Source organism: Vulpes vulpes, chromosome 7, assembly GCF_048418805.1.
Source record: "Vulpes vulpes isolate BD-2025 chromosome 7, VulVul3, whole genome shotgun sequence".
Classification (NCBI taxonomy): Eukaryota; Metazoa; Chordata; class Mammalia; order Carnivora; family Canidae; genus Vulpes; species Vulpes vulpes.
Genome location: NC_132786.1, coordinates 64,915,192 through 64,941,153, shown reverse-complemented (window position 1 = coordinate 64,941,153; position 25,962 = coordinate 64,915,192). Strand labels below are relative to the sequence as shown.

The following is a 25,962-nucleotide window of genomic DNA, read 5'->3' as shown; positions in this document are numbered from 1 at the left end:
CTTGCACGGGGCTCCCGTCCCCAGACTCCCACTTCACGGACGGGGAGGCCGCGGCCCGGGCGGGCGAGCAGGTGCAGGTGGCTTTGACGCCGGATTAGTGAGGTCGCCAGCCGGGCCCGCAGCCAGTGCCCTTGACGCTCGGTGGCCAGGCCCCAGCGCGGCCTCGCTGTGATGAGTTAATGGCATCGTGGAGATGACTTCCCTCGCGCCGGCCCGTGGCTGTAAATAGAAACCTGTAAATAGAGCCCACGGGATAAAAAAAGGGACTCGTTGAGTTTCTAGGACGTGCCAGGCGCTATTTCAGGCAGACTCAGGCGTGGATGGGAACCCGCGTCTGTCTCCACCCCGGTCCTCGCTCCCGGGCTGCAGCCGGTGTAGAAGAGGGCACACGGGCGCGGCCCCCACATGTGCACAGGCAGGCACGTTGCATGAAGGGGCACATCTAACGCCGCTTGTTTTCACTGAAGTACAGTCCGCACCGTGCTGTGTGCCGGGCTACGTGCCCCTGAGAGTTCAGGGGTTCCAACAGCTCTCCCCGTTGCTCAGTGCGTATCCCGACTCTCACCGGATGTGGGGTCCGCGGCTCTGCCGCAGACCGTTGGAGCCGTCCGCAGCCCGGGTGGTTGGGGCCCCGGGCTTTCCTGTCTGTCCATCCTGTCACTGGCCCGGGAGGACTCGGTGAGGCAGGCAAGAGCTCGTGCCTGCACATGAGGGGCTCCCGACACCCATCTCGAGGACGAGCGCCATGGAGCTCACGCCAGGGAGAGCGCCCGTGTGACCCGGCTAGGTGCATAGGGCCTCCCGCCAGGTTTCCTAGGATCATGTTTGGATTTACGGAATATGGAAAATCTTCAGGCTCCGTGACGGAGATGTTGAGTAATGCCCAGATGCCAGCCGTCCGGGTGCTGTGATGCGCGGACACGCTCCGCCTTGTCACACTCAGGGTCCTGTTGATGGACAAGTGGACCCGTTGCCGACTGGTCCCTCCCTTCAGCGAGTGGGTACCTGTTCACCTGTGACTCGGTGGGGCTGTGCTTGGCACGACAGCCCATGTCCACAGTCTGGTTGGGGAGGTGGGCCCCGGGCCGCCAACACGGGAATGTGGGGTCTAGACGGGAAGACAGGCAGCCCCAGGGAACATGGACGGAGAAGCCCACCTGGACTTGGGGGCGGAAAAGGCATCTGAGAAGTTGGTGGAGTCTGAATGGGGGCTAGCGGGAGGGGCGTGGGGCCGCAGGGCGAGGCTCCGGTGGGGGGCGGCCCCAGCACACCCCGCGGGACCGGGGTCGCAGAAGGCCTCGCCGGAGCTGGAGCCCACGGGAGGGGCAGTGTCCAGGAGGGACGGGGCTCGGGGTGGGCGGGCGCAGGAAGGCGTGCAGCGGGGGCTGATGGGGAGCAGCAGGGAGACCCCAAGGTTGGGCCTTGACTCAGGGCGTTTGAGGGTTCACGTGACCACCAGGAGGGGCGGACAGGTGGCTTGGCGTCAAGGCTGGTGCTGCTCGCTGGACGAGGCTGCCCGGGGGTGGACGGGGTGACAGGACAGCGGCACGACGGGTGCCTGGGGGGCGGAGGCGGGGGGCACAGGGTGGTGAGAGGCCCCGGGGCCCCCAGCACGGAGCAAGTCCTCTGGGTGGGTGACACGAGGTCATGGGTGACTCGGAGCTATTTTGGGGCCTGATGTGGCAAGAACGGAAGGCAGGCCGGCGACACAAAGGGCTCGGGGGGTGAACACATGGAAAAAGGTGACGTATATGCCTCGTTCCAAAGTCTTGCTGGAGGACAGGTGGGCGGCTGCAGGGAGGGTGTGGCTGAGGGCGGGGACATGGGGCGTGGAGTGGGGAGCCGGGGCGAGGGAGGCCCATGCAGGTGGGGGGCCGTGGTCCCTGGGCAGGTGTGGGGACCTCTAGACCCCGGGCAGGTGTGGGGGCCGCGGCCCACGGAGGAGTCCCGGGCAGGTGCGGGGACCACAGCCCACGGAGGAGCCCCGGGCAGGTGTGGGGACATAATGGTGCAGACAGGAAGTGAGCCCTCATCTCCAGGCGCCGCTCTGTGTGCACCCGAGCTTGACTGCGAGGGACATACAGGCAGGAGCGTCCTTCGAATGTCGCACCCTGTCGTGCTGGTCGGGACCAGCGGCCTGGAGGAAACGTGGTGGGGGTCCGGGTGCAGGGTCGCTCCCTCCTGCCCGGGGCCTACATCTGTGCAGCAACGGTGGCTCGTTCCCCTGGGCCGGGGGCCGGTGCTCCTGAGGCTCAGGGGACAAGCAGGTGCGCGTCCCCCCCTGCCCGGCGGGGGACAGACTCGGCCGCGGAGCGCGGGGTGGGCCAGCAACTCGGGGCTGCCTGCGTCGACCTGAGCCGGGGGTGGTTTTGAGCGCTCAGGAGTCCTGGCGGGTGCCGGGAGCCTGCGAGCGCGGACAGGAATTGGGCACGTGGCCCGGGGTGGCCCGTGGGCTCGGCTGGCTGCGGTGGCCTGTGCTCCCACGCGGTGCCTGCGGCCTTGCCCCTCCACGTGCCCCCAGAGCTGCTGGCTCCTGGGTGGTGGTTGTTGCCGTTTGACACCAGCAATTGCGACGGTGTGAGGGGCATCTCGCAGCCGTGACTTGCATGTCCCTGCTGCTGGGGGATGCTGAGCATCTCCGCGCGTGGCTGCTGGCCGTTTCTAGCTCTCTGGAGAAATGCCTAGTCGGGTCCATTTTAAGAATCAGATTGTTTTTGGTGGAACGACCTTTATTTAAGACCCGATGTGCAGAGGTCCGATATTTTAGGCCGATTACAGTGAGGCTGAGCAGAGGTGGCCGCCGGGCCCTGCAGACTGCTGGGGCCTCTGCACAGGGGGCGCGAGGCCGTCTGCGGGGCCCGGGGGATGGTACCGACGCCCTCCTGGAGGCGATGGGGCGTCATGGCCCCGGAGGCCGTAGGGCGGCAGCTCCCGGGGGGAAGCCGGGCAGGGCCGTGCCCGGTGCACAGGCTGGGGCTGGGGGCGACTGGGCTCGAGCCCCTCACAGCAGCAGGACGCCAGGCTCCCGGGGTCTGGGAGGAGTGGACACCGTGCAGGCCGGGGAACCGTCCAGGAGGCCGGGGAGCCTCCACCAACGCAGGGGCAGGTCCTGGCGAGCGCCGGCCACACGTGTCCCTGGGGGGCGACAGGGGACGCCCACGTTAGAGTTGACGGAGCCCAAGCGACGACCCGCAGCCCCGGCCGTGGGGGCCGGGATGCCCACCCGCATCGCCCTGCGTGGCGCCCTGGGGCCCGGAGACCCGAGGCTCCTTTCTCGAGAGGCCCCCCTTGGTGACGCTACGCGGCCAGGGACAGTCCGCCCACTGGATGGAACTTCCCGGCAACGCGTGAGGCCGTTTCTGCTGCTTCTAAGACAGGATGGAAGCCAGCAGGGCACCCTAAGGACGGTTTTGATGTTTCTGAGATACAAATAGACCTTTCTTTTCCTTTTCCTTTTCCTTTTCCTTTTTAAAGATCCTGTTTATTCACAAGAGACACCCAGAGAGGGAGGGAGAGACGCAGGCAGAGGGAGAGGCAGGCTCCACGCAGGGAGCCCAACGTGGGACTTGATCCCGGGACCCCGGGGTCATGCCCTGGGTCAAAGGCAGCCGCTCCACCGCTGAGCCCCTGGGCGCCCCCCACATAGATCTTTCTGGACTGAGGGCCACCATAGCCCAGCGCCACGACCTAATGAGGTACGAGGGCCCCTCTGTGCCCCACGGAGCGTACACCATCCTGGGGTCTCGGTGATGCTGTTTCTCCCGAGCACCTTGCAAACTCCAGTCAAGGATTTGGAAATAAAATCACTGGTTGTTCTTTCTTTGCATCAGTCGGGCTCTTCAGGTCACGGGTGTTAGAAACCCTGCACCAGGGGCTTCCACAAGGAGCGGCCGTGCTGTTGTGCGATGGGGACATGCCTGAGGCCGCTGCACCGTGCGGCTCCGAGCAGACGGGACGGTTGTACGGCCCCGTGTCCTATCAGGTGGCATGTCGGCCACCCGAGTCCTGCAAACCACCACCTCCCGACTAAGCAACCTGCCTTGTGGGGAGAGACCATCTTCTGGAGGCCCCCCACGAACCTCAGGAGGGCTCAGCCCCCCGGGAGGCAGCCCCCGCTGCTCACCCCCAGAGCAGCCGTCCGGGGCGGGGAGCGACCGCGCGGGGGCCCCTGGCGGTGGCGGGCAAGCCCCTCCCCGTGAGGCCTCGCGGGTCTGCCGGGGGGCGGCCGGTGGTCGTTGTGGGTGCCTGTGGCATCCCCCGGGGGTGCCCACATCCAGGTGACACGCCGGCTGCCTGCTGTGCTCGGTGCCCATGCAGCCGACGTTTATTAAAGCGAAAGCTGGGCCGCCGGCGTGCGAGCGCGGAGCAGGACTGGACCTCGAGTCCGTGGGCCCTGGTAAGTCAGCCACGCGGTGGCACGGGTGCGGCGAGGCCGAGCAGCTGGCCGGCCGGGCCCTCTGGTCTGAGGCCCGGGCCCCCCCGCGGCCCCGGCTCTTGGCGCTACGTGCCTGGTTCCGGCCCTTGGCTGTGCCAGGCGGGTGTTATTTATATTTGGACACACGCCGTGCGGAACGACGGACGCGCTGTGGTGATCCGCTTGTTAGGTGCAGCATCTGTGCTAATGACTATAAATAAGATGTAACTTGCCGACCGGGCACGGCTCCCGTCGGAGGGCAGTCCCGCTGCACCAGCCTCGGGAGGAGGCCAGCCAGTGCTTGGGCGGTTTCTGGAACCAGGACAAGACAAAAGCTCCCCCAGCGCAGACCCCAAGCGCCCAAGGCCCCCTCCTGCCCCCCGGGACCGGCCGCGTGTTGTGATAAAATGCGCACGAGACTGGAGCAGTTCTCGGACTCCCTGGACGCACCCGCGTAGGCGCCTGGGGGCCTGCAGCTCCGCAGGCTTGGAGAGAGGTCTGGGAACTAGTGTGGCAATGTGCACATGGGTGGGAGGAGAGCCAGGCCCGGCGTGGGGGCTGCCCGACTCCCCGGGCATGGGGTGGCTCAGGACGGGCGCTTGGCACCTTCCGACTTTCATTTTTTCCAACCCGTAGACTTTTCCCTCCTCGGATGGGGCTGATGACTGACGATGCAGGTTGTGAGTTTGGGGCGAGGCCGCCCGTACTATATATAGTGCCTTCCCAGGCCATAAATGGGAGGGAGGGCCGGGCGTCTGGACGGACAAATAGCCTCGCCGTCCTCAGCCGGAGCTGCGTCGGGGCTGAGCCGGGCAAGGCAGGGCTTCTCTCCTCTGGGCCTGTTCCCTTTCTCTCCAGGTAAGTTCTCTCCCCTCCTTGCCTCATCCAGTTTGTCTCTCCCCGAGGAGAGACAGCGAGCGCTGGGGCCGGGCCACCCTGAGGCCCTGAGATGGGGGGGGGCGGCGGCGGCTGCAGGCTTCGGGCAGCACGGGGAAGCCGCAGCACCGCCGTCTGGGGTCGCGTCCTGGGGGCCATCCTCATGTGCCGCCGAGGCCCGGGGCGTCTCCGCAGGGCCCGAAGCCCATTCACTGGGGTCGGCAGTTTCACAGGGTCCGAGGCAGGGCCGCCAGGCAGCGGGGTCGCTCCGGCCGGGGGGTTCGCGTCCCCACCGCCGGGCTCCGTGCTCCATGCCAAGCAGAAGCAACACGGGCATCAAAGAGCAGGGGCAGCGGACGTCATTGCAGTGGAGTTTTAAATAAACCAGGTCTGGGTCACCCTTGCAGCGAATTTACGGGGCCTGGGGCTGGAAGCGGGGCCTCCCCGACAGGCCAGCTCCTTACAGAAGTGAGGGGTCCGCGGGGCAATGTGAGGGGGCGGGCTGCTTCCCCACGGCTGGTCATGCAGCCGCGTGGGCCGCGCAGAGCTCTCCGGTCCAGGAAGCTGCACATGATCCTGGGGCTCGATCGAACTTGATCCTGCTGAGGTGTCAGCACAGAAGGACTCAGGCTCCTTGGAAGCCCGGGCGCTCCGGGGCGGCCAGGACAGCCCTGCCCCTGCTGCCACCGCCCGGAAAGGGTATGGGGAGAAGCCCTGCAGGAAGTCCGCTGCCAGCAGTGACACGTCGCCCGAACTGGGTCTGTCACTGATGATGATTTAAGGGGCATTTTGTGCTCAATGACCTTTTCTTTCGGGACGAAGTGGTTTGGGAATAGCTTCGGGGCAACGAGCCTGGGCAGAGCAGGTCCCGGGCCAGGCCAGCTGCGGGGGCCAGGTGCCCCCTTTCTTCCTCTGGAGCAGCTTTCATCCGGCGCGTTCATCGCCCGAGGTCTTTAGCTGCACAAATTGCTGCATCTCTTACCCAGTGGAAGGCGGTGCATCATGGCTGAGACGTTCCCGTGAGTTACCGTCCTTGGAGGCTTGAAAGCTGGGCTCGGGTGCCTTCGGGGGAAGGGTAGGTGCCAGCCCGTCACGGACGCGCGGCCCCGGTGCTTGAGGACAGGCTGCGTTTCATGTCGGGGGCATCACTCACAGACGTGCGGGAGCCTCCGTGCTGTGGGGGGGCGGGGGACCACGGGGGGCCGGGCCAGTCAGGAGGGCCGGGGCCGCTGGCTCCGGGCGGGGCGGGCGCCGCTGGGCCACTACCAATTCTGGTTGTTTGATGCTCCGCGCCAAGCACGGCGCCGAGGGGCCCACAGGGTCAGTAGGAGACACTGGCGTTCGGGGTGAGTGAGGTGCAGGGGCTCCCGACCCCATCCCAGGTCTGCTCTCGGCCTCAGCGGTCTTAGAGCCTGAAGGCTGATGGCTCGGGGTGGGCCGGCGCCGTCTGCGGGGTTTTAAGGAACCCCTTTCCCCTCTCCAGCATCGTGTCCCACCCCCAGGGCAGCAGGGTCCGCGGTAATCCCCAGGGAGCTTTCCACGTTCCGTAATTCTGTGACTCTGGAAGGTCTCTGTCTGGGGACCGTGGCTGTGAGGAGTCCGCGTGGAGGACATCAAGTGTTTGGCAGGACTGTCTGGTCCGCGCAGGGCTCGGAAGGCTGGGGCGGTGGAGGGTGCAGGTGCGCTGTCCCGGGGCGGGCCTGTTGCCCTCCCACCGTCCCTGGTGCGGGGCCTTGCCTCAGGCTCCTTCTTGATGATTCTCGTGTAAACACCAAGAGGAAAGCAGAGCTCCGCTGGGAATCCCTTTGCCCTGTACCCGGAGGTCGGTGATCACGGACATTTAGGAATCCCATCCGTGCACGTGTCAGAGGCTCCCTTGGCCCCGTAAGCCGTGCCGCGTTCCCTGTGGGTGGACGTCGGCCCCACTGCCTCGCTGCCCCGCATTCTGACCCACCCTGCAGGACGGATCTCAGCCGTTCCTTGTTTCCAGACACTTTCGTCAAAATGTGCCTCCTGGCCCGCGTCCCCCGCTTCCTGTGGTCTCGGCCCTGCTCCCTGCCCTCCCCAGCCCTGCGAGTCTACACGTAACCTGTGAGGTGCAACTTTAGAGGATTGGATCGGAGCAGTGTCCTGGGGATAGGTTCCCTGTCCAGCTCCCCCTTGCCAGCCGAGGCCGACCCCCAGAGCCCCGCTGTCGGGCCAGAGCGACCTCTGGTTAAGTGTTCGGGTCTCTGGAGCCCCTGTGTTTTCCTGCCTCCCACCTGTGCCCCAGGGGTGCCTGCCCCTGCCCGTTTCCACCTGTCAGCCTGTCTGTCGTCAAGGCTGTTCTCCAGTGTCACCTGCTCCAGGCGACCCCACTTGGCTGCCCTCTCCTGTTACATGTGCCTCCTGCGCGCTTCCCTCTGCTCTTATCTTGTATTCTAAGTATTTGTTTACGTCTCTAATCTGTGTTTTATTTTTATCCTTATCACTCACATTGCTTTCCGTTGAGCAAGCTGCATAGTCTATAAATATTTGTTGACGCACAATGAAAAGAAACATATAGCCCAATCTTCTGATTCCATAGAGGCAAACGGAAAATGGCAACCGGTCCAGGGAACTTACTAGGCCTCCAGACTCCTAGCCTCACATTATTTTCACTTATATAATCTTTCTTCCATCCCCCCGCCCTGCTCACCCCTGACCCCAAATGAGTTTTTACCAATCGAAGTTGATTTTCCCCTTCGGAACAAGTTGCAGTGGTGGCGTAGACATTGCGGGAGCAGGACGGCCTCTGGGAGGGAGCTCAGCACCGCCTGACACCATCTTTGCTCATAGGTGTGCACGAAGATGTCTATTGTCACAGTGCCCTTCTACCAAAAGCGACACAAGCACTTCGACCAGTCGTACCGCAATGTTCAGACAAGGTACCTTCTGGACGAGTATGCTGCGAAAAAGTGAGTTCAAATTCAGCGGTTGGATCTGTAGAGCTTTGATTGTGGGCCTCTAGCATTAAAGCAGCTTTTCCCAGTCCTCTGGAAACCGGTTTGGGGAGGGTCAGGGACGGCATGCTCCTAGGACCAGAGGGGAAATCTGGCTCTCCTGGCTGCACAGCAAACTCCGTGTGGAGCGTCTTAGGCAACCCAGTGGATCCTGGTAGATCCAGTGGATCCCAGTGAATCTTAGTGGATCTTGGTGGATCCTGGTAGATGCTGGTGGATCCCAGTGGATCCTGCTGGATCCTAGTGGATCCCAGCGAATCTTGGTGGATCTTGGTGGATCCTGGTAGATCCCAGTGAATCTTAGTGGATCCTGGTAGATCCCAGCGGATCTTGGTGGATCCTGGTAGATCCTGGTGGATCTTGGTGGATCCTGGTAGATCCTGGTGGATCTTGTTAGATCCTGATGGATCACAGTGGATCCTGGTAGATCCCAGGGAATCCCAGTAGACTGGCTCTGAGCCTCTCATTTAGATGATAAAGTCAGAGACTTTTTAACAAATGTTTCTTGATTTGCTGCTCCTCATACATCTTTTTTTTAACAAAGATTTTATTTATTTATTCATGAGAGACACACACACAGAGAGAGAGAGAGAGAGAGGCAGAGACACAGACAGAGGGAGAAGCAGGCTCCATGCAGGGAGCCCCACGCAGGACTCGATCCTGGGTCTACAGGATCAGGCCCTGGGTTGAAGGCAGGCACCAAACCGCTGAGCCACCCAGGGATCACCCCTTTATACATCTTTCAGAACTAGGACCTGAAACGCCACCAAAACAGAAGGGCACTGAGAAGGGGCAGTGAGAGAGGAGCTCGTGGGGGCAAAGGAAAGATCACTGGAGCAAATGTCAGTAGTTTTGCTGCAATCATAATAAATATAGCGATAAGGTCAACACATTCAGGCCTCGGGGCTGGTGTGAAGCCACAGATCTTCGGCCAGCTTCTGAAGCACGGCGCTCTGGGGGACGTGCCCCACACACCCGTGGTCTGTGCTGATGGACAGAAGATGCTGCTGGGCGTGCCGAGCCGTGGCCAGGGGAGCTTGTGCGTGTCACCAGCACCCTATATTTAGACCTGCCTATGGCCCTTGTGTTGCCTCCCCGTTGCAAACAGCCAACCCCGCACAGCCCTCCCAGCAGCCTCTGGGAGCCTCAAATCCCTGGAGATATATATAATCGTGGCATTAGGCCAGAAGGCACCCGAGGGCACGGACGGAGAGTGGCAAGGGGAGGAGAGGTGCTCCTGTGTGAAGGGGCCCCTCTGAGGACGCGTGTGTGCAGATGGGGGCAGCGCCTGCGCAGGGGCCTACACACGAGCTTGTGTGCTCCGGGAGGTGCGAACACTGTGTGTCTGCACCCACGTGTGCCGTGCTCACTCGTGGTCGTGTGGCTGCACGTTTCAAGGCACAGGAGAAAGGTGGTGCGTGTGTTGGGATAAGTCCGCACACGTCTCTAACACGCGTGACCATCTCCGTGATGGCCCAGGCACACCTCCAGCCGGTCGTCTTCCCAGAAGTCTCTCTCTCAGAAGTCATCTTCCCAGAGAGCGTCGGACCAGGGATCATTTGCAGCGACCACCTGCAGTATCTGCGCAAAGCGGGTGAGCACCGCGCAGGAGGAGGAGGAGGAGCACGAGAAGAAGAGGAGGTGAGACTGTCCTCCTCCCGCGCGCCCAGCGCAGAGCCCGGGGCGTCAGGGCACCGGGGCCAGGGGCGGGAAGGATCCGAGGCCACGGAAGGGCCGGTGCCACGCGGGGAGCCTGGGGCTGCGCGGGCCTCTCGTGACGGTGAAGGTGCCCTGCAGGGGTCCCGGGGTCGGGGAGTGCTGCAGGCTGGCTGCTGGCTGCCCTCTGCTCCTTCCAGCTCCTTCCGGCAGCAGACCCCGGCATGCCGTGTCTGTCCCGTGCTGTCCCCGTGGAACGGGAGGGCCCCCGACAGCGTCAAGTTAATGTGGGGTTCCCACCGGCCGCTGTTTCGCCGCGAGCGCCCAGCTGGGAGGGCCGGGAGGGGGACAGCGGCGAAGGCCCTGCACGGGCCGAGGCTGGCGGGCAGTGCGCTCCGCGCACGGGGCCGGCCACGGGGAGGACAGGGACTACTGAGGACGCGAGTCTTCCCGTTGCTTCCCGATCACGGAGAAGCAGGTGCGGGCTTACAGGACAGAACAGCTCAGCCCCGTGAAAGCCCCTGCTGTCCTACCTGTGCTCGGTTCCCCTACTCCCCTCACTGTTTCTAGAAAGTTTTCTCTATCGTCTGACACACTTAAAGCCTGAGGGAGGAAGCTGAGGGTTTGGTGGACGGGCTTCATTTTGAACCCTGAGCTGTGACTGAAGGGATCTGAGTGACAGGAATGTGCAGCCGAAAGGACCAGCCTTGCTTTGGTCAACCTTGAACGACCTTTCAAACGCTTTCTGGGAATTTTGAGTGCAAATTTTATGGCAAAGTAAAGACTTCTTTTGTGAGAGAATCACTTCACAAAGGGCACCTTACCCAAATCTGGATTTTCTGGTGCTGGGGTATTTAAAAAAAAAAAGGTTCTATGTTTATTTAGGGTTTGGGCAGGAGGAGTGGGAAGACTGGACCTTTTTGTATAATTTTATCAGCTTTTCCTTCTTGTGATCTTGAACATGTCCCAGAAACTTCCTGTGCCTCCATTTGCACAGGAGGGAGTGGAGGGAAGTGGTGCTAACTGCGGAGGTTGGGGAGAGGGTGCCGTGACTCCCGTGGTCTTGGCACGGGACAGTCCTCGCACGAAGCCTCCCTCATTCCCGCCAGGCTGGGCCCCGAGGCCGGCAGCTGAGCAGCGGGTAGGGCGTCCGCCTGCGTGTCGGGCTCGTCCGGTTCCTCACCTCCCGTGGCAGATGCTGGTTTAACGTAGGGGACGAATTGGTCCTTCTCGAAAGATGAATCCGTGGCTCCGTGGGTGGGTCCGTTTGAATTACTGCTACATCTTCGTGTAAAATAAAAACCAAGGAGGCGTCGGCGAGTCCCAAGATCCCAGCACGGCCTCCTGGAGGCGGCGCAGACCCAAAACACCGCTTTGGGGCCTTTCCTCCTTCCCAGCGAGAGCCAGGCCTCCGTGTGGCGTGCCTGGGCCGTCCGCGGCCTTGTGCCCCCGGGTCCATGTGTGAGGCAGACAGTGGGCAGGAGGGGCCCAGGCAGGCACGGCGGCATTGGGGCACTAGAGTGCACTCCGGCCGGGTGGACGGCACCTCGTTGTCCACCATTACAGGTCGAAGAAGCCCGATTTTGTATCTAATCCTTTTTACTCTCCTGGAGCGCGGAGGGCAGCTCCCCCGGGGGCCCAGCGTGGGTCCCACTTGAGGAGCGCCTGGGGACAGCGTGTGCGGCACCCGGGCCGTCTGTGCCCCCATGCCCCTCTGCAGCCCTGGGAACAGCGTCGCCTCTCCACCCCTGCAGGTACCAGTCCCTGGTGGCTTCTTACGGAGAAGCCAAGCGGGAGCGTTTCCTCCGGGAGCTGGCCGAGATGGAGGAAAACGTGCACCTGGCGCGCTCACAGGCCCAGGACAAGCTGGACAAATACGCCATTCAGGAGATGGTACGGGGATCTCCACGGCTCCCGGAGACGCGTGGCGCTGTCGTGGTGGTCTCACGGCGTGCGTGTGGCCTGCCGGCACAGAGCCTCGCTCACCCGTCACGCGGCTGCTTCCCACGGTGCACTGACCTCTGCTTGCTTCCCGGGACAGGTGGAGGACAAGCTGGCCGGGGACAGGCACTCGTACCTGGAGCGGATGCGCAGGGCCCCTGAGATCCTGGTGCGCCTGAGGTCCCACACCGTCTGGGAGAGGATGTCCGTGAAGCTGTGCTTCACCGTGCAAGGCTTTCCCACCCCCGTGGTGCAGTGGTGAGTGTGCGCTTCTCTGTCCCCGGGGTCCTAGGAGGGCCACACGGTACTTTCTCCCGAGGACCTGGTAACAGTTGGTGCAACGTGCGGGTGCAGAAGACCCACGTGAAGGAAACGCACGGCACACACCCCATTCCTTGTCCACGTCGTGTGCATTTCCATGGGGGGCAGGTTTACGCTCCCGTGTGTCCACTCCCAGCACCTGCCGGCACTTCTGCTTTAGCGAAATTAACTCAGCTGAGTTTTTAGAGGATTTTCATGTAAGAACAAGTTCCTCCAGATGCTCTGGGTTTACATGAGGGGCTCTTTCAAGTCTTGGAAGACCCGCGGGGGGAGGCCTGAGCAGCACGCTGTGGGACCGCGTGTGGTGCTGCGGCTGAGCCAACCTGGTGACGTCAAGAACCAAGAGCCCAGGCCGCAGACCCTCTGTGTTTGTCCGTGTGTTGCATACATGTTTGTTTCCCCACTTGCTAGGAGTGATATTAACATTACCAAAGTCTGTAGCTTGCTGCCAAAACCCAACACATTTTGCTCAAAACCCGATTGGGGCCCTCAGTCCGGATCAGAAGATTAGCGCCGGGCTGTGTGGCTGTTTGCCCGGCAGGCTGGGGAGGCAGAGGCCCGCGGATCCCAGACCCCAGGGAGACGAAGTCCTGCTGTCCTGGTGGGGCGGGGAGGCCAGCTTCCTGCAGTCGGAGTCGGGATCCAGCACGCTTTGATCCTCTGGACTCTCCAGAGAGGCTGGCCTGGGACCTGCTAACACTGGCAACTTTTTTTCTTGGGTAACGATTTATCCCCAATTCCTCATGAAGCCCAGGGCGGCGTCTGGCCCTCCCTGTCATAGGTTGGGAGCGGCCCAGTGAGGCTGAGGTCTGCAAGTGCTGCTCTCTCCCGCACATCGGGCAGACGAGCCCGCGGGCCCAGGTCCTGGAAGGGGCGCTCGCAGGCACAGAGCGAGCCTTACCGGGGAGCCGCAAGGAGGCCTGGGACAAGACGCAGACTCCACTCTGCCCGTGGCCTGAGAGGAGGGTTTCCCTCGTGCAGGTACAAGGACGGGAGTTTGATCTGCCAAGCAGGAGAGCCGGGGAAGTACAGGATCGAGAGCAAGTACGGCGTGCACACGCTGGAGATCAACAGGTACGGGCTGGGCGGGCCTGGCGGGCAGGCCCGGAGCTCAGGGCGCCCCAGATCCCCGGGTTCCCGGGACTCCGCTGGTGTTTCTGGGTTAGTCTGTGGGAGGAGCTACCTTTGTCGTGCTCCGTGTGGGGTCCCAGGGGCTCTTCCAGCCTCCAGGCAGAGGGAGAAGCAGGCTCCATGCAGGGAGCCCGACGGGGGACTCGATCCCGGGACCCCGGGGTCACGCCCTGGGCTGAAGGCGGCGCTAAACCGCTGAGCCCTGGGCTGCCCAGATTTGTCATTTTTAACCAAAGGAAGATGCTGCATGTCTTTCCCTGTTTCCTTGTAGACACAGATTTTATTTCTCAAGGAGACCGTGGCACCCTGCAGGGCGCCCCTTCCCCAGCGCACCCACCCCTCCCGCGGCCCGGCTGTGGCCCTCAGGTCAGGGGGCCCCGCAGGGACCCGAGGAGGGACTGTCGGGGTCGTGCAGCCACAGAGGCCTGGCCTCGGAGCCCTATCTGCCGCGTCCCTCATGACTTCGCACGGGTCACTAACTCCTCCCGAATCGTGATATTTTCATCTGAGAATCACTATCAACAGGGAGATGATAAAAATGTCACCCCTATCGGCGTCACGGGAAGCACCGTGAGGAGGCAACCAGGCCACGCAGATTTTGGCCTGTTCCATCAACGCGTGTGTGCGGGTGCAAGTGGCACAGGCTTTCCAGGAGGGGGGAGGGAAGCTGGCGCAGGCAAGCAACCGGTAAGATGTCGACGCACAACTTCACCGAGTGCTTCACCGCTGACGAGCAGAGCGGCCACATCCCCATGGGGCTCGGTTCACTTAGGGGAGAAATAATCCGCAGTAAAATAATTCTCGGTGGAGACGCGCCCCGGGCTGTGGACAAGTCGCAGCTCGACCGGCAGAGCCCGCGGCTTCTCCCGATGTGCTTTCACCCACGGGAGTCTTTCCCTTTCTAGGAACACCTTCCAGTCGGTTCTGTGAAGGAAAAGGTCAGGCCGACGAGCTGCATCCCGAGACCCCTGGGAAGGAAGTGGGGTGTGCACCCCAGGAAGGAGAGGGCGGGGGCCAGGCGGGGAGGCCAGAAGGAGGCCAGACCCGCTGCACAGATGTGGTGGGGTGGGGGTGAGCCTGACGACCGGGTTCACTGGGTGGTGAGGTGCCTGCTGGGCCCTGGGGGGGGGGCCCTGAGCTGACCTAGGAGGGTCCCTGCTGGGCCCTGGGGGGGAGGGGCCCTGAGCTGACCTAGGAGGGTCCCCGCTGGGACCTGGGGAGTGGCCCTGAGCTGACCTAGGAGGGTCCCTGCTGGGCCTTGGGGAGGGGGTGGCCCTGAGCTGACCTAGGAGGGTCCCTGCTGGGCCTTGGGGAGGGGGTGGCCCTGAGCTGACCTAGGAGGGTCCCTGCTGGGCCTTGGGGAGGGGGTGGCCCTGAGCTGACCTAGGAGGGTCCCTGCTGGGCCCTGGGGAGGGGAGGGCTCTGAGCTGACCTAGGAGGGTCCCTGCTGAGCCCTGGGGGGGTGGGGGAAGGGGCCCTGAGCTGACCTAGGAGGGTCCCTGTTGAGCCCTGGGGGGGACCCTGAGCTGACCTAGGAGGGTCCCTGCTGAGCCCTCGGGGAGGAGGGGTCCTGAGCTGACCTAGAAGGGTCCCTGCTGGTCCCTGGGGGGGAGGGGCCTTGAGCTGACCTAGGAGGGTCCCTGATGGGCCCTGGGGGGGACCCTGGGCTGACCTAGGAGGGTCCCTGCTGGGCCCTGGGGAGTGGCCCTGAGCTGACCTAGGAGGGTCCCTGCTGGGCCCTGGGGGGGAGGGGCCCTGAGCTGACCTAGGAGGGTCCCTGATGGGCCCTGGGGGGGACCCTGAGCTGACCTAGGAGGGTTCCTGTTCCAAGGTGGGGCTGGGGTGAGGTTCAGAGCCTGACCCCGTTGGCCCAGGGGAGGCGGCCAGCCCCCACCCCACCCGCAGGAAGTCCCTCAGACCTCTCTGTGCTTTTCCTCCTCACACTCACTGGTTCCACCGCTGCCTCCTGCTGGTTCCTCAGCTTCGGACTTGGGGCCGGCGCCAGGCCTGAGCCCCCCGTGCTGCCCCTGTGCCTCCCCCAGGACGGCAGCTGCTCGGGTGGGGCCAGCCCCTGCACCAGGCTCAGGGCCTCCCCTCCCCACCTGGCCTGGCAGGTTCCCTGTCACCAGAGCTGTCACCTCCCCTGCACATTGCTCACGGCAGGTGTTACCACCTCATGATGTGGCTGAAACTTTGTAACAAGTTATTATCCTGCCTTTTCTGGGTAAATTGGAGGCTCTTTCAAAAAGCTGGAGGGCCTGGCGTCTGGGCCTCCTGGTGCTGTTTACTGAGAACCTACTGTGGGTCAGGAGCAGGTCCGGATGCTTGAGAACAGGCCCCAAAACCAGGTCTTTGAGGTCTTACCACCCGGCATAAGGAGCTGAGCCGGAAGCACAGGAATACAGTGAGCCCCACGGTAAATCAGGAGGCCGTGGTCGCAGGCTGTGGGGGGATGAGCCCTGGGCCTCAGGGTGGGCTGGGGGGGTGAGCCCGGGTCAGGGCCTAGTGGGGCGGGGGGGGGGGGGGTGAGCCCGGGTCAGGGCCTCAGGGTGGGCTGGGGGGGTGAGCCCTGGGTCAGGGCCTAGTGGGGGCGGGGGGGCGGTGAGCCCGGGTCAGGGCCTCAGGGTGGGCTGGGGGGGTGAGCCCTGGGTCAGGGCCTAGTGGGGGCGGGGGGGCGGTGAGCCCGGGTCAGGGCCTCAGGGTGGGCTGAGGGGGTGAGCCCCGGGTCAGGGCCTAGTGGGGGCGGGGGGGCGGTGAGCCCGGGTCAGGGCCTCAGGGTGGGCTGAGGGGGTGAGCCCCGGGTCAGGGCCTAGTGGGGGCGGGGGGGGGGTGAGCCCGGGTCAGGGCCTCAGAGTGGGCTGGGGGGGTGAGCCCGGGTCAGGGCCTAGTGGGGGCGGGGGGGGGGTGAGCCCGGGTCAGGGCCTCAGGGTGGGCTGGGGGGGTGAGCCCTGGGTCAGGGCCTAGTGGGGGCGGGGGGGCGGTGAGCCCGGGTCAGGGCCTCAGGGTGGGCTGAGGGGGTGAGCCCCGGGTCAGGGCCTAGTGGGGGCGGGGGGGCGGTGAGCCCGGGTCAGGGCCTCAGGGTGGGCTGAGGGGGTGAGCCCCGGGTCAGGGCCTAGTGGGGGCGGGGGGGGGGTGAGCCCGGGTCAGGGCCTCAGAGTGGGCTGGGGGGGTGAGCCCGGGTCAGGGCCTAGTGGGGGCGGGGGGGGGGTGAGCCCGGGTCAGGGCCTAGTGGGGGCGGGGGGGCAGTGAGCCCGGGTCAGGGCCTCAGGGTGGGCTGAGGGGGTGAGCCCGGGTCAGGGCCTCAGGGTGGGCTGAGGGGGTGAGCCCGGGTCAGGGCCTAGTGGGGGCGGGGGGTGAGCCCGGGTCAGGGCCTAGTGGGGGCGGGGGGGGGGTGAGCCCGGGTCAGGGCCTCAGGGTGGGCTGGGGGGGTGAGCCCTGGGTCAGGGCCTGCAGGCTGTGCAGGGAGAGGCGGGGGGCAGGTTGGGCTGCCGGGCAAGGGCGCCCCAGACGAGGCCGGTGGAGGCTGCGGGTCTGGGCCCACGCGTGTGCCGGGCCGGGGGTCCTCGCCGTGGGGTTGGGCGGCCCTGGCCCTGGCTGAGGCCTCTGAGAAGGAGGTTGTCTCCTCCGTTTCCCACGCCTGTGGGATCTGAGGGCCTGGAAGCCCCGTGTGGGAGAGCGTTGCCCTCGGCGTGGAGGCTGCGCCCGCGGCCACAGCTGTGTGTCCCCCTAGTGCAGGGCCGTTGGGTCCCGCGGGTCAGCTGGGGTCTCAGCGGGGCGCCCGGGCAGCCGCGGCAGGGACTCCACTCCCCGGCGTCAAGTATGAAGCGTTTCCCTTAGTCGTGGGGTGGTCGCCGGCCCTGAACCCCGTGGGTGTGGGCTGTACCTGGGGCCACAATGCCGTGGGGCGCGGCTCGGCCCGACCTGGCGCTTGCGTGTCCCCGACCCGACAGCGGCTGCCGGGGGGGCTCCCTGGGCTCAGCTGTTCATACCGCAGTGCTGAGTGGCCGTCATTCGATCCGGGCGGCCGGGCGGCGTGGAATGTGCTGGCCGCGCCCTGGGCCGCGCGGGGGCGGGGGGGCCCTTCCTGCTGCTGCCGGGGGTGACGTGAGCTCCGGGAATACTCCCTGGCCGCCTCCTGGATTCTTCAGGTGCTTGTGACCCCGAGCCACCCGCCGTATAGGCTCCCGGCATCATCCCGGGCCTGCGGTGCGAGTCCTGCGTCTCCTCGGGCTGGATGTGCTCCTGCCGAGCGGCCCCTGGGCTGCTGCCCATGCCCCTGCCCCGGCCACAGCTGTCGGGCCCGCTCAACGCCCCGTCCAGGGGGACGCTGGGCCGCACCAGGCCAGGCCCCAAGCCCCTGACACGCGTCCCAGTCTCTTTCACGGGGACCCCACGGTGTGCGTTTGTCCCATTCAGGCCGCGTGTGGGGACCCCGAGATGCAGAGGTGCCCATGGGCTCTTCACAGACCGAGGCCCCTGCTCGCCGGGAACCCGTCCTAGGGAACACGAGGCCTCCCAGTCACCCGGGGGCCATGTCTCTGGGCGCGGCCTGGGGGGTGGAGAGGGACCGGGTCCTGCTGGGCCGTGGGAGGCCCCTGGGTCCCCAGGCTCCCCCGAGATGCAGTTCTGAGTGGGGTGCGGTCTCCTTACACCCCGCATGCCTGCCGGCCCCCGTGTGCTTCGCGTCTGCACCAGCGTCCCGGTCCTGTCACCTGCTCAGGGGGCACAGGGCCAGGCGGGTGCGCTTGCTTATGATCCGAGTGAGGCCCGGTGCGTGTCGGGGAGCAGAGAACACGCACAAGCCGTGAGACGGGGTGACTGTCCCCGAGCCCCGGTCAGGCCCCCCACTGGGTCAGGGCTCCCCACTGGGTCAGACCCCCCCCCCCATCCCATCAGGCTCACCCCCCGTCAGGCCTCCACCCCCGTCAGCCCCCCCACGGGCACCTGGGCATCCGGGTGATTGCAGAAGTCAGTGGGTCTGAGCGGGGCCCGTGCACCCGATGCCCCAAGGACACCGCCCTCCTCTCGTGGGTGATGGCACGGAGCAGGGCACAGGCACCCCGAGCACAGGGCAGGGTCCAGCTCCCCGGTGCAGCCCTGTCCGCCGGCTAAGTCCTAGGTGCTAAGAGTCCTGTGGTGCTCACGTGCGAGCCGGTTCTGCCCGGATCATTCTCCACCGGAGCAGCCGCTCCAGGTCTTAGGGTAGACGCTCCGGGTGGGGGCCGCCTCCGCCCGGACTCCCGCGCCCCTGGCTCCCTGGTCCCCACCCTGCCCCTTTGGACCTGCTCTGCAGACACCGCTGGGTGCACGCGGGCGAGGGAACTGTTGGCACTGCAGGTGGGAAGGGGCGCAAGTGCAGGATCCCCCAGACGCCGCGTCCGGGCCCTGGCTCCTCGGGGCACCGTGAGCTTTGGTTCAACCCCAAGCCTCCAGTAAACGTCCTGTTTCCCGAGAGTGGGATTTTCCGTGTTACTTCGTCCCGGATGGATGTGGTTCCGATGCCGCTTCCCGGGTGGCCAGGGGATGGCGGACGCCGGCTTTGTGCGCCTCGTGCACCACACGCCCCAGGGGTCACTGCCCCCCCGCCGGGTGCAGGGCGGTGCTCCTCTCCTGGGGCGCTGGAGGCCGTTGCTCAAAGGCCCCAACCCACCTGCCAGACAGCACCCGGCGTTTAGTGGAAGCTCCTGCTCCTCATCCGGGGTCCCCACCGCGGGGTCCGGGGGCCGTCAGTCATGGCCAGGAAGTGAGCTCCCACGTCTGCAGGGTGGTTTGGGGCCGGGCTGCGCAGGGGCTCCACCCGGGGTCGCGGGGTCAGCTGGCCGCAGGCGCCGGGTCTCTCCGGGGGGACACGCACCCTCCCCGTGGGTGCTGCCTGCGATGGGCGCAGCTCGGACACCTCAGGGCACCGCCGGGTGACCGTGAGCTTTGGGGTTGGGCCGTAGTGTCCCGTGCACACTCGGAGTCCCCGTTGGGGGGGGAGGATTCCCTGGACGTGGAGGTGACAGGCGCCCCCTTGGCCCCTACAGCCGGGAAGGCGGCCCAGTTGGGGTGGCCCGCGGGGAGCCCAGGCCACCCGGACGGCGGCAGCTTTCAGGAGAGCCGCGAGCGTCTGCAGGGCGGAGGGAGGCCAGGCCGGGCCGCAGCAGACCCGCGTCTATATAACCCCCTTCCCAGGGTGGACCCTGTGTCCGTCCTATGTCACCCCCGACAGAGCGTCGAGGCCACACACGGGGCTTTGGAGGACTGTGCTCGGATCCGGGGGACCCGGGCCCTTCCAGACGGCCGGGCCTGAGGACGCCGCCTCCCTTTCTCTCCCCCAGGGCAAACTTCGACGACACCGCGACCTACTCGGCCGTGGCCACCAACGGGTACGGGCAGGTGTCGACCAACGCCGCCGTGGTGGTGAGACGTGAGTGGTCCTCAGGGGGCGGGGGGCGCCCCCCACAGCCCCCACACCCGCCGCCGCCCACGCCGCTCACCCACCTGTCCCACAGGGTTCCACGGAGACGAGGAGCCGCTCCGCTCGGTGGGACTCCCCATCGGACGTAAGTCACCGTTCCCCCCTCGCTCCGAGAACCTGCAGGGGACGTTACTTCCTGGGGGTCCAGCCTTTCCTTAAGTCCCGTTTCCAAAGTCCCTGCAAGTCCTTCCTGGCCGGGCGAGTGCGGCGATGGTTCCGGGGCCAGGGGAGCCTGGGGCCCATCACCCCTCTCCCCGCTGTGCGCGCCCCAAAGCACAGGTGACCCCGTGCAGCCGCCCCGTGAGGGGGAAGCCGGGTGACGCGCGTCGGGTGAGCGGGGACACGTCGCTGTGCTGTAGCCTCTCGGGACCAGGACTTGGTGCACGGCCCGGCGCCAGGGCTGTTGGATGGTCTGGGCACGCGGCTCAGGGCGGAGCTATGGTGGTGGTGATTTGGGGTCCAGATGTCGCAGGTCCGGGTTGGTGACGGAAGCGCTGACCCCGGGCCTGCGGGGGAACCGGCGGCGCCCCTGGCACCAGCACCCTGTCAGCCGTCGGCCTGTCTGCGCCCGTTGTGGGGTTGTCCCGGGTCCCACGCTTGCGGCTCCTGCAGGAGCTCGGACGGGAGCGCAGGCCGAGTCGGGTGACCCCTGCCTGCTGCTGGGAGGCGGGGCGTCGGGAGCTGAGGGCAGTGCTGGCAGAGGGGACACCAGCCCCGGAGGTTCCCGCTCCCGACAGAGAGCTCCCCGCAACGCTCGTGTTTCCCAATCGTAGATTTTTTTTTCTGTTAAGACTTTCCTGCATTTTCTTCTGGAAGCTTCTCCTTCCCTGCTAAACATCATATTTTTGAGACTTACTTTTTGTGCTGGGGGCCTGCGCCTGATCGGGTGCCGGTGCATGCGGCTGATCGGGTGCCGGGCCTGCACCGGAATCGCGCGCACCGGTGTGTGCGGCCCTGACGTGGGAGCCCGCCCCGCCCCAGCGCCCCCGCACACCTGTGCCCCCGGGCAGGCCTCAGTGTCTCGCAGTGCGGGCGGCCGAGGTCACCTGTCGGCCCAGCGGGCAGCCGTCTTCCTGGGGCCGAGCCTCATGGAGCGCACCTCCGCCCCCACCCCCCGATGCCTCCTCACTGGGCCCAGGGCTTGGACGTGACCGTGGGGACACGTCCGGGGACGCGGCTCCGAGGGGCGGGGGGCGCGGGGGAGCTGCTCTGGAGCCGGCCCCTCCCGCTGTGACCGTGTCCCCTCCCCGCGCAGTGCCCCCCTCGTCGGTGCTTCCATACATGCACTTTGACGTGCAGTTCTTGGAGAAGTTCGGGGTCACCTTCCGGAGAGAGGGCGAGACGGTCACTCTCAAGTGCACGCTGCTGGTGACGCCGGAGCTGAAGCGGGTGCAGCCGCGTGCTGAGTGGTACAGAGACGGTGAGTGGGGGGTGGGGGGGCGGGGGTCACTGCCCGGGGCTCGGGGGGCTCTCCCGCGGGGGGTCGCTGCCCTGGGGCTCTCCAGCGTGGCTGTCCTCCCGCCTGGGGCGTGCGCACCTTCACCTTCTCCGGGCGGGGGTCCCGCGAGGAAACCGGGTCCCGCAGAACAGCGGACGGTCCCGCTTGCGTTTACTCGGGACCTGACACGATGCAAAACAGGACGAAGAACCGTCAGCCTGCCCACCAGGTGCTGAGGGTGTCGGGGGAAACAGAGTCACAGAGCAGGGTGTCACTAAGGTGCAGGAAGCGTCCCAGGACAGGGTGCAGGGTTTGCCCCCAAAGTGGCGGCGACCACGCGTCCTGGAGCGGCAGACACTCTCCATGGCCCGGGGGGCCGTGGTGCCTCGGTGGCCCAGGGTGTGCGGGGCCCGCGTTCCAAACCACGGACCAGCCCCTCCCTGCACCGAGCGGGCTTCTCGGAGGTGAGGGGTTAGGGGTTAGGGGTGCAGGTGCCCAGGCCCCACACCGTCAGGCCGCCAGGCTGGGGAATCCCCGTGGGGACAGCGGAGACCACCCTCTCTGGCCTCTCTGTAGATGTTAAAACGCAAGGGGATTTTTTTTTTTCTTTTTACTTTTTTTAAAATCACCGAGCCCTGAGGCAGCAGGGGGCTGGTGTGCCCGAGGGGACGCTGGCCCCGGGAATGCCACCCCCGCCGGGCGCCCGAGGTGCAAATGGGCCAGGATGCGGGGGCGAGTCCAGGACCCGGATCGAATTGGGAGAACCAGGGCCGCTTGTGTTAAATCCCGGGGCGCTTGGCTGTGGTTTGCGTTTGAGGCCGATGGGGCCGTGGACAGGTGACCCCGCTCAGGGACCGGCTTTGGGCTGGGTGCTCCCTCAGGGGACCCGCCTGCGGCCGATGGCCTGTGACCCCCGTGCACCCCGGCTGCACGTTGCCTTGGGTGTGTGACCTGCTGCGGAGGGCGGCAGGTGCCCGGGCAGGGCCAGAGCCGCAGGCTGCGCGGGGACCCGCGTCTCACCCCGCCCCGGCTGGCACCCCCACCTCGCCCTGAACCCCCCTGCCTCGCCCTGACCCCCATCTCGCCCTGACCCCCCACCTCGCCCTGACCCCCGTCTCACCCTGACCCCCCATCTCGCCCTGACCCCCCGTCTCACCCTGACTCCCCATCTCTCCCTGACCCCCACCTCGCCTGACTCCCCCCAACTCGCCCTGACCCCCTGCCTCGCCCTGACCCCCCATCTTGCCCTGACCCCCCCGCCTCGCCATGACCCCCCATCTCGCCCCGACCCCCCGTCTCACCCTGACCCCCCCGTCTCACCCTGACCCCCACCTCGCCTGACTCCCTGTCTCGCTCTGACCCCCTGTCTCACCCTGACCCCTGCGTTGCCCTGACCCCCCAACTCGCCCCGACCCCCTGCCTCGCCCTGACTCTCGCCTCGCCCTGCCCCCCTGTTTCGGCCCGACCCCCCGGCCTCACCCTGACCCCCCCCACCTTGCCCTGCCCCCCCCGCTCCCTGCGCCCCAGGCTGGGGGTCGAGGTACAGGTGCCGCAGACCCCGTTCCCTGAGGCCTTGGGAGCCGTCGTCTGCACTCCGAGCCCATGGCCTGGCGTCTGTCTGTCCTTCCTGGGCTGGGACGCACTGGGACGGGACTTGGCTGCCCGGTGCGCTCCGATTTACGTCTGGCGTCCTTGGCTGCACTGTGGGCCTGGGCTGATCTCTCCGGAAGGCGAGAACCTGGTAAAGCACCTCCAGGGGTCTGCTTTCCCGATGCCTCTGCACCTTTGGCTTTGCCCCCAAGGCGCCACGTGGGGAAAGTCACGGTCTGGGACCCGCATGGCCCAAGCCTGGAGGTGTAGTGCCGGGCACGACAATCACAAACACGACACTTTCCTTACATGGACGTGGTTTTTATGGCAAAAGCTCCAAGTTATGATGTCGTTCACCAAGCAATCGGGGCCACCCCTTGGCTGTAGAGGGCGTGTCGGCGCCGAGCATTCACGCTAATCCGGGAAGGCGCATCCACGTGTGACCCGGTGCCAAGCCGTGTCTCGGCGACAGAGGCCGTGACGCTGCGAGCTGCAGGGCTCCACACCGCGTTCGGCCGGCCCTCGGCCCCGGGGGGCTGGAGCTGCTCTATTCCTTCCCTGCTGGGCACGTTCTCGGGTGACATTGCCCTCAGGCACCTGCTCCCTCCCGCGCGGCCCCAGCGTGCTGGGCACCCAGACAGTGCACCCGCCCCAGGCTTCGGGCTGACGTCCGGCCTGTACCATGTGTCTGCGCTCCTGCGGGACGGACGCGGGGCATCTGTCCGCCCTCTCCGACCCTGGACGTAGCCCCGGAGGGCACGGTGGTCACCCCTCGTCCATCAGCTGTCCCTGGCTCCCCGCCTTCCGGGCTGGCTCGTTTTCCCGGGCGCCCATGGGGCTGCTGGGCGCCTTGGGGGTCCTCCGCTGTCAGTGGCGACAGCACCCAGCAGGCTGTTGGCACAGGGCAGAGGCGGGGGCCCAGGGGGGCGACCCGGGGCAGGCAGGTAGGCCCAGCCGGCTGCCGACCCCGCAGGCAGAGACGCGCTGTACCTGTGGCTGCGGTTGCTGAGCGTGTGCTGGCCTGCGGACGCCTCCCCCGTGGGGTGGCCCACGGTGCGCGTGCCCCGGTCACGGAGCTGAAGCTTCCCTCGTCGGCGTCGGGCCCGCAGGTGCGGGGTGACCGTGCGGCGACCGCTCTTTCAGATGTGCTGGTGAAGGAGTCCAGGTGGGCCAAGATGTTCTTCGGGGAAGGCCAGGCGTCCCTGTCCTTCAGCCACCTGAACAAGGACGACGAGGGCCTGTACACCTTGAGGATTGTGTCCAGAGGGGGCGTCAGTGAGCACAGCGCCTTCCTGTTTGTCCGAGGTGCGAGGTGGGGGAGGGCGCGGGAGGGGGGAGGAGGCGGCGGAGGAGGGGGAGGGGGGCACGTGTTGAACCAGAGCGTAAAAGAGGGACTATTATAACTTAGAGGAAAAGATAAAGGAACAAATGCATACGCACTCGCCCTCCCCGCCCCCGCGAGACAACACGAGCTTGCAGGCCTGGGTTCTAGAACCTCCCCCAAGTCTCTCCCCATGTATTAGGTTGGCGTTGAGTGTCCCTTCCGTTCTCCGCCTACGCCCTCTGGCAAGATGTTTTGCCCCATAAAGATGCAACGGGTGCAACGTGGTGAAGCTGCAGGTGCTCGCTCAGCTGCAGCGGGGGACGATAATGCACATGGGGCTCCGTGATGCTTGAGAAAGATCATTTGTGGCTCCATGTCAGGAAATCCCTAGCTTTTAATACGCGGAGGAGAATGGAACGAGGCAGTGCCGCGGTCATGGTCCCGGGGCGACCGCAAGGTGCATTGGGGTCAAAGGTGCGGCCAGGCCACCTTCCGAGGAGCCCGGCCGGCCTTCTGTGCCCTGTGACGTGCGGCGGAAAGCAACGCTCCCTGCAGCCTGGTCTCCGACAGGCTCGTGGGGTGCAGGGCCATAGGGGCCCGGCCGGTGCAAAACCCTGAAGGACAGACGAGTCTAAGGTGATATTTCTCAGGCGTTAGAAAGGCCACGTCACCCTCATTTCTTCGGTCAGTTGTTGACGTGACGTTACGTGACCTTCAATTTTGGGATTGATCATGAAAAATCGTAGACTTGAGTGTTTTATGGAGGATGGAACGTCTTGGCTTTCAGAGCTTAGACACACGTTCGCTTCTCGTCGTCGAGTCACGGAGACGCGAGGGTTAAGCAGAGGGTCGCCCGGGGTCGAGGAGGTAGCCTGAGTTAGAGACGCAGGCAGCAGGCCTCTCGGCGCCCATGCTGCATGCCTTGTCTGTGCTCCCGCCACTGTAGACGCCGACCCGCTGGTCACCGGGGCCCCGGGCGCGCCCATGGACCTGCAGTGCCACGATGCAAACCGCGATTACGTCATCGTGACCTGGAAGCCGCCCAACACGACCACCGAGAGCCCCGTCATCGGCTACTTCATTGACCGGTGGGTGCCCGCTGCCCCCTTCCAGGGCCGGAGATGTCCCTGAAGTCAGTGTTGGCACGTGCACCCGCTCGTTTGGATATTTGTCTAAACTCAAGTTCGTGACACTGTCGTTGACGAGATCAGGTTCCTCACTCCGGTTCTTTGGCGCTCCAGGGTGTTGGACCCCGTCCCAAGTGGCGGGGCCGGGGTGGGTAGCTTTCTCGGTGTTGTCTTCATTCGCTGGTTCGACACCCAGCGCTGAGTCCCCTCCAGCTTCTCCAGGCGCGTTGAACCCTGGTTCCGGGTTCTGGGGGGTGTTCGGTCCCGCTCTCCCTCTAGAGGAGGGGAAAATGGGCAATACAGAAGCACCACTGGGAAGATTGGCCCCGTTCATACGTACCCAAGGTCCATTCTTCATTAAATTAGGTGTTGTTGCTTCCAAGCAAAAAAAACAAAAACAAAAACAAAAAAAAACAAACCAAAACGCTGACATTTCAAAACATAAAATATTGGAATTTACCTTTGAGTTACTGACGTCAGTGTGGATCATCACTAAACCCTTCACGTCCCGCTCCTTGGCACGGCACTCAGGGCCTGGGAGGAACCACACAGAGCCAGTGAATTTACTGGACGTGCCATTTATGCCCCAATTACACAGTCCGACCACCGAGGGAAGCGTCGTCAAAGAAAATGGGTTCAGATGTGAGAAACAGGGTCTAGGAGACTGGGGCACGGGACGGTGGCTCGGGGGAGGGGTTTAGGA

At 65.3% G+C, this 25,962-nt stretch overlaps 1 protein-coding gene across 3 annotated transcripts in view; it reads left to right on the top strand.

Moving 5' to 3' along the window:
- The window catches only part of MYOM2 (myomesin 2), a 59,746-nt gene that overhangs the window by 1,757 nt on the left and 32,027 nt on the right, over nt 1–25,962 (top strand). Inside the window, exons 1-12 of one of the 3 annotated variants that reach the window (XM_026017940.2) lie at nt 4,690–4,910; nt 5,051–5,272; nt 8,108–8,226; nt 9,751–9,912; nt 11,682–11,820; nt 11,969–12,126; nt 13,171–13,263; nt 19,641–19,729; nt 19,815–19,865; nt 21,036–21,200; nt 23,952–24,113; nt 25,079–25,220. In XM_026017940.2, coding sequence (XP_025873725.2) covers nt 8,120–8,226; nt 9,751–9,912; nt 11,682–11,820; nt 11,969–12,126; nt 13,171–13,263; nt 19,641–19,729; nt 19,815–19,865; nt 21,036–21,200; nt 23,952–24,113; nt 25,079–25,220 — 1,268 coding nt within the window. In that variant the 5' untranslated portion in view covers nt 4,690–4,910; nt 5,051–5,272; nt 8,108–8,119. Of the gene's footprint in view, nt 1–4,689; nt 4,911–5,050; nt 5,273–8,107; nt 8,227–9,750; nt 9,913–11,681; nt 11,821–11,968; nt 12,127–13,170; nt 13,264–15,555; nt 15,737–19,640; nt 19,730–19,814; nt 19,866–21,035; nt 21,201–23,951; nt 24,114–25,078; nt 25,221–25,962 lie in introns of those variants that run through there. The other 2 variants (XM_026017939.2, XM_026017941.2) reach the window with 2 other exon arrangements.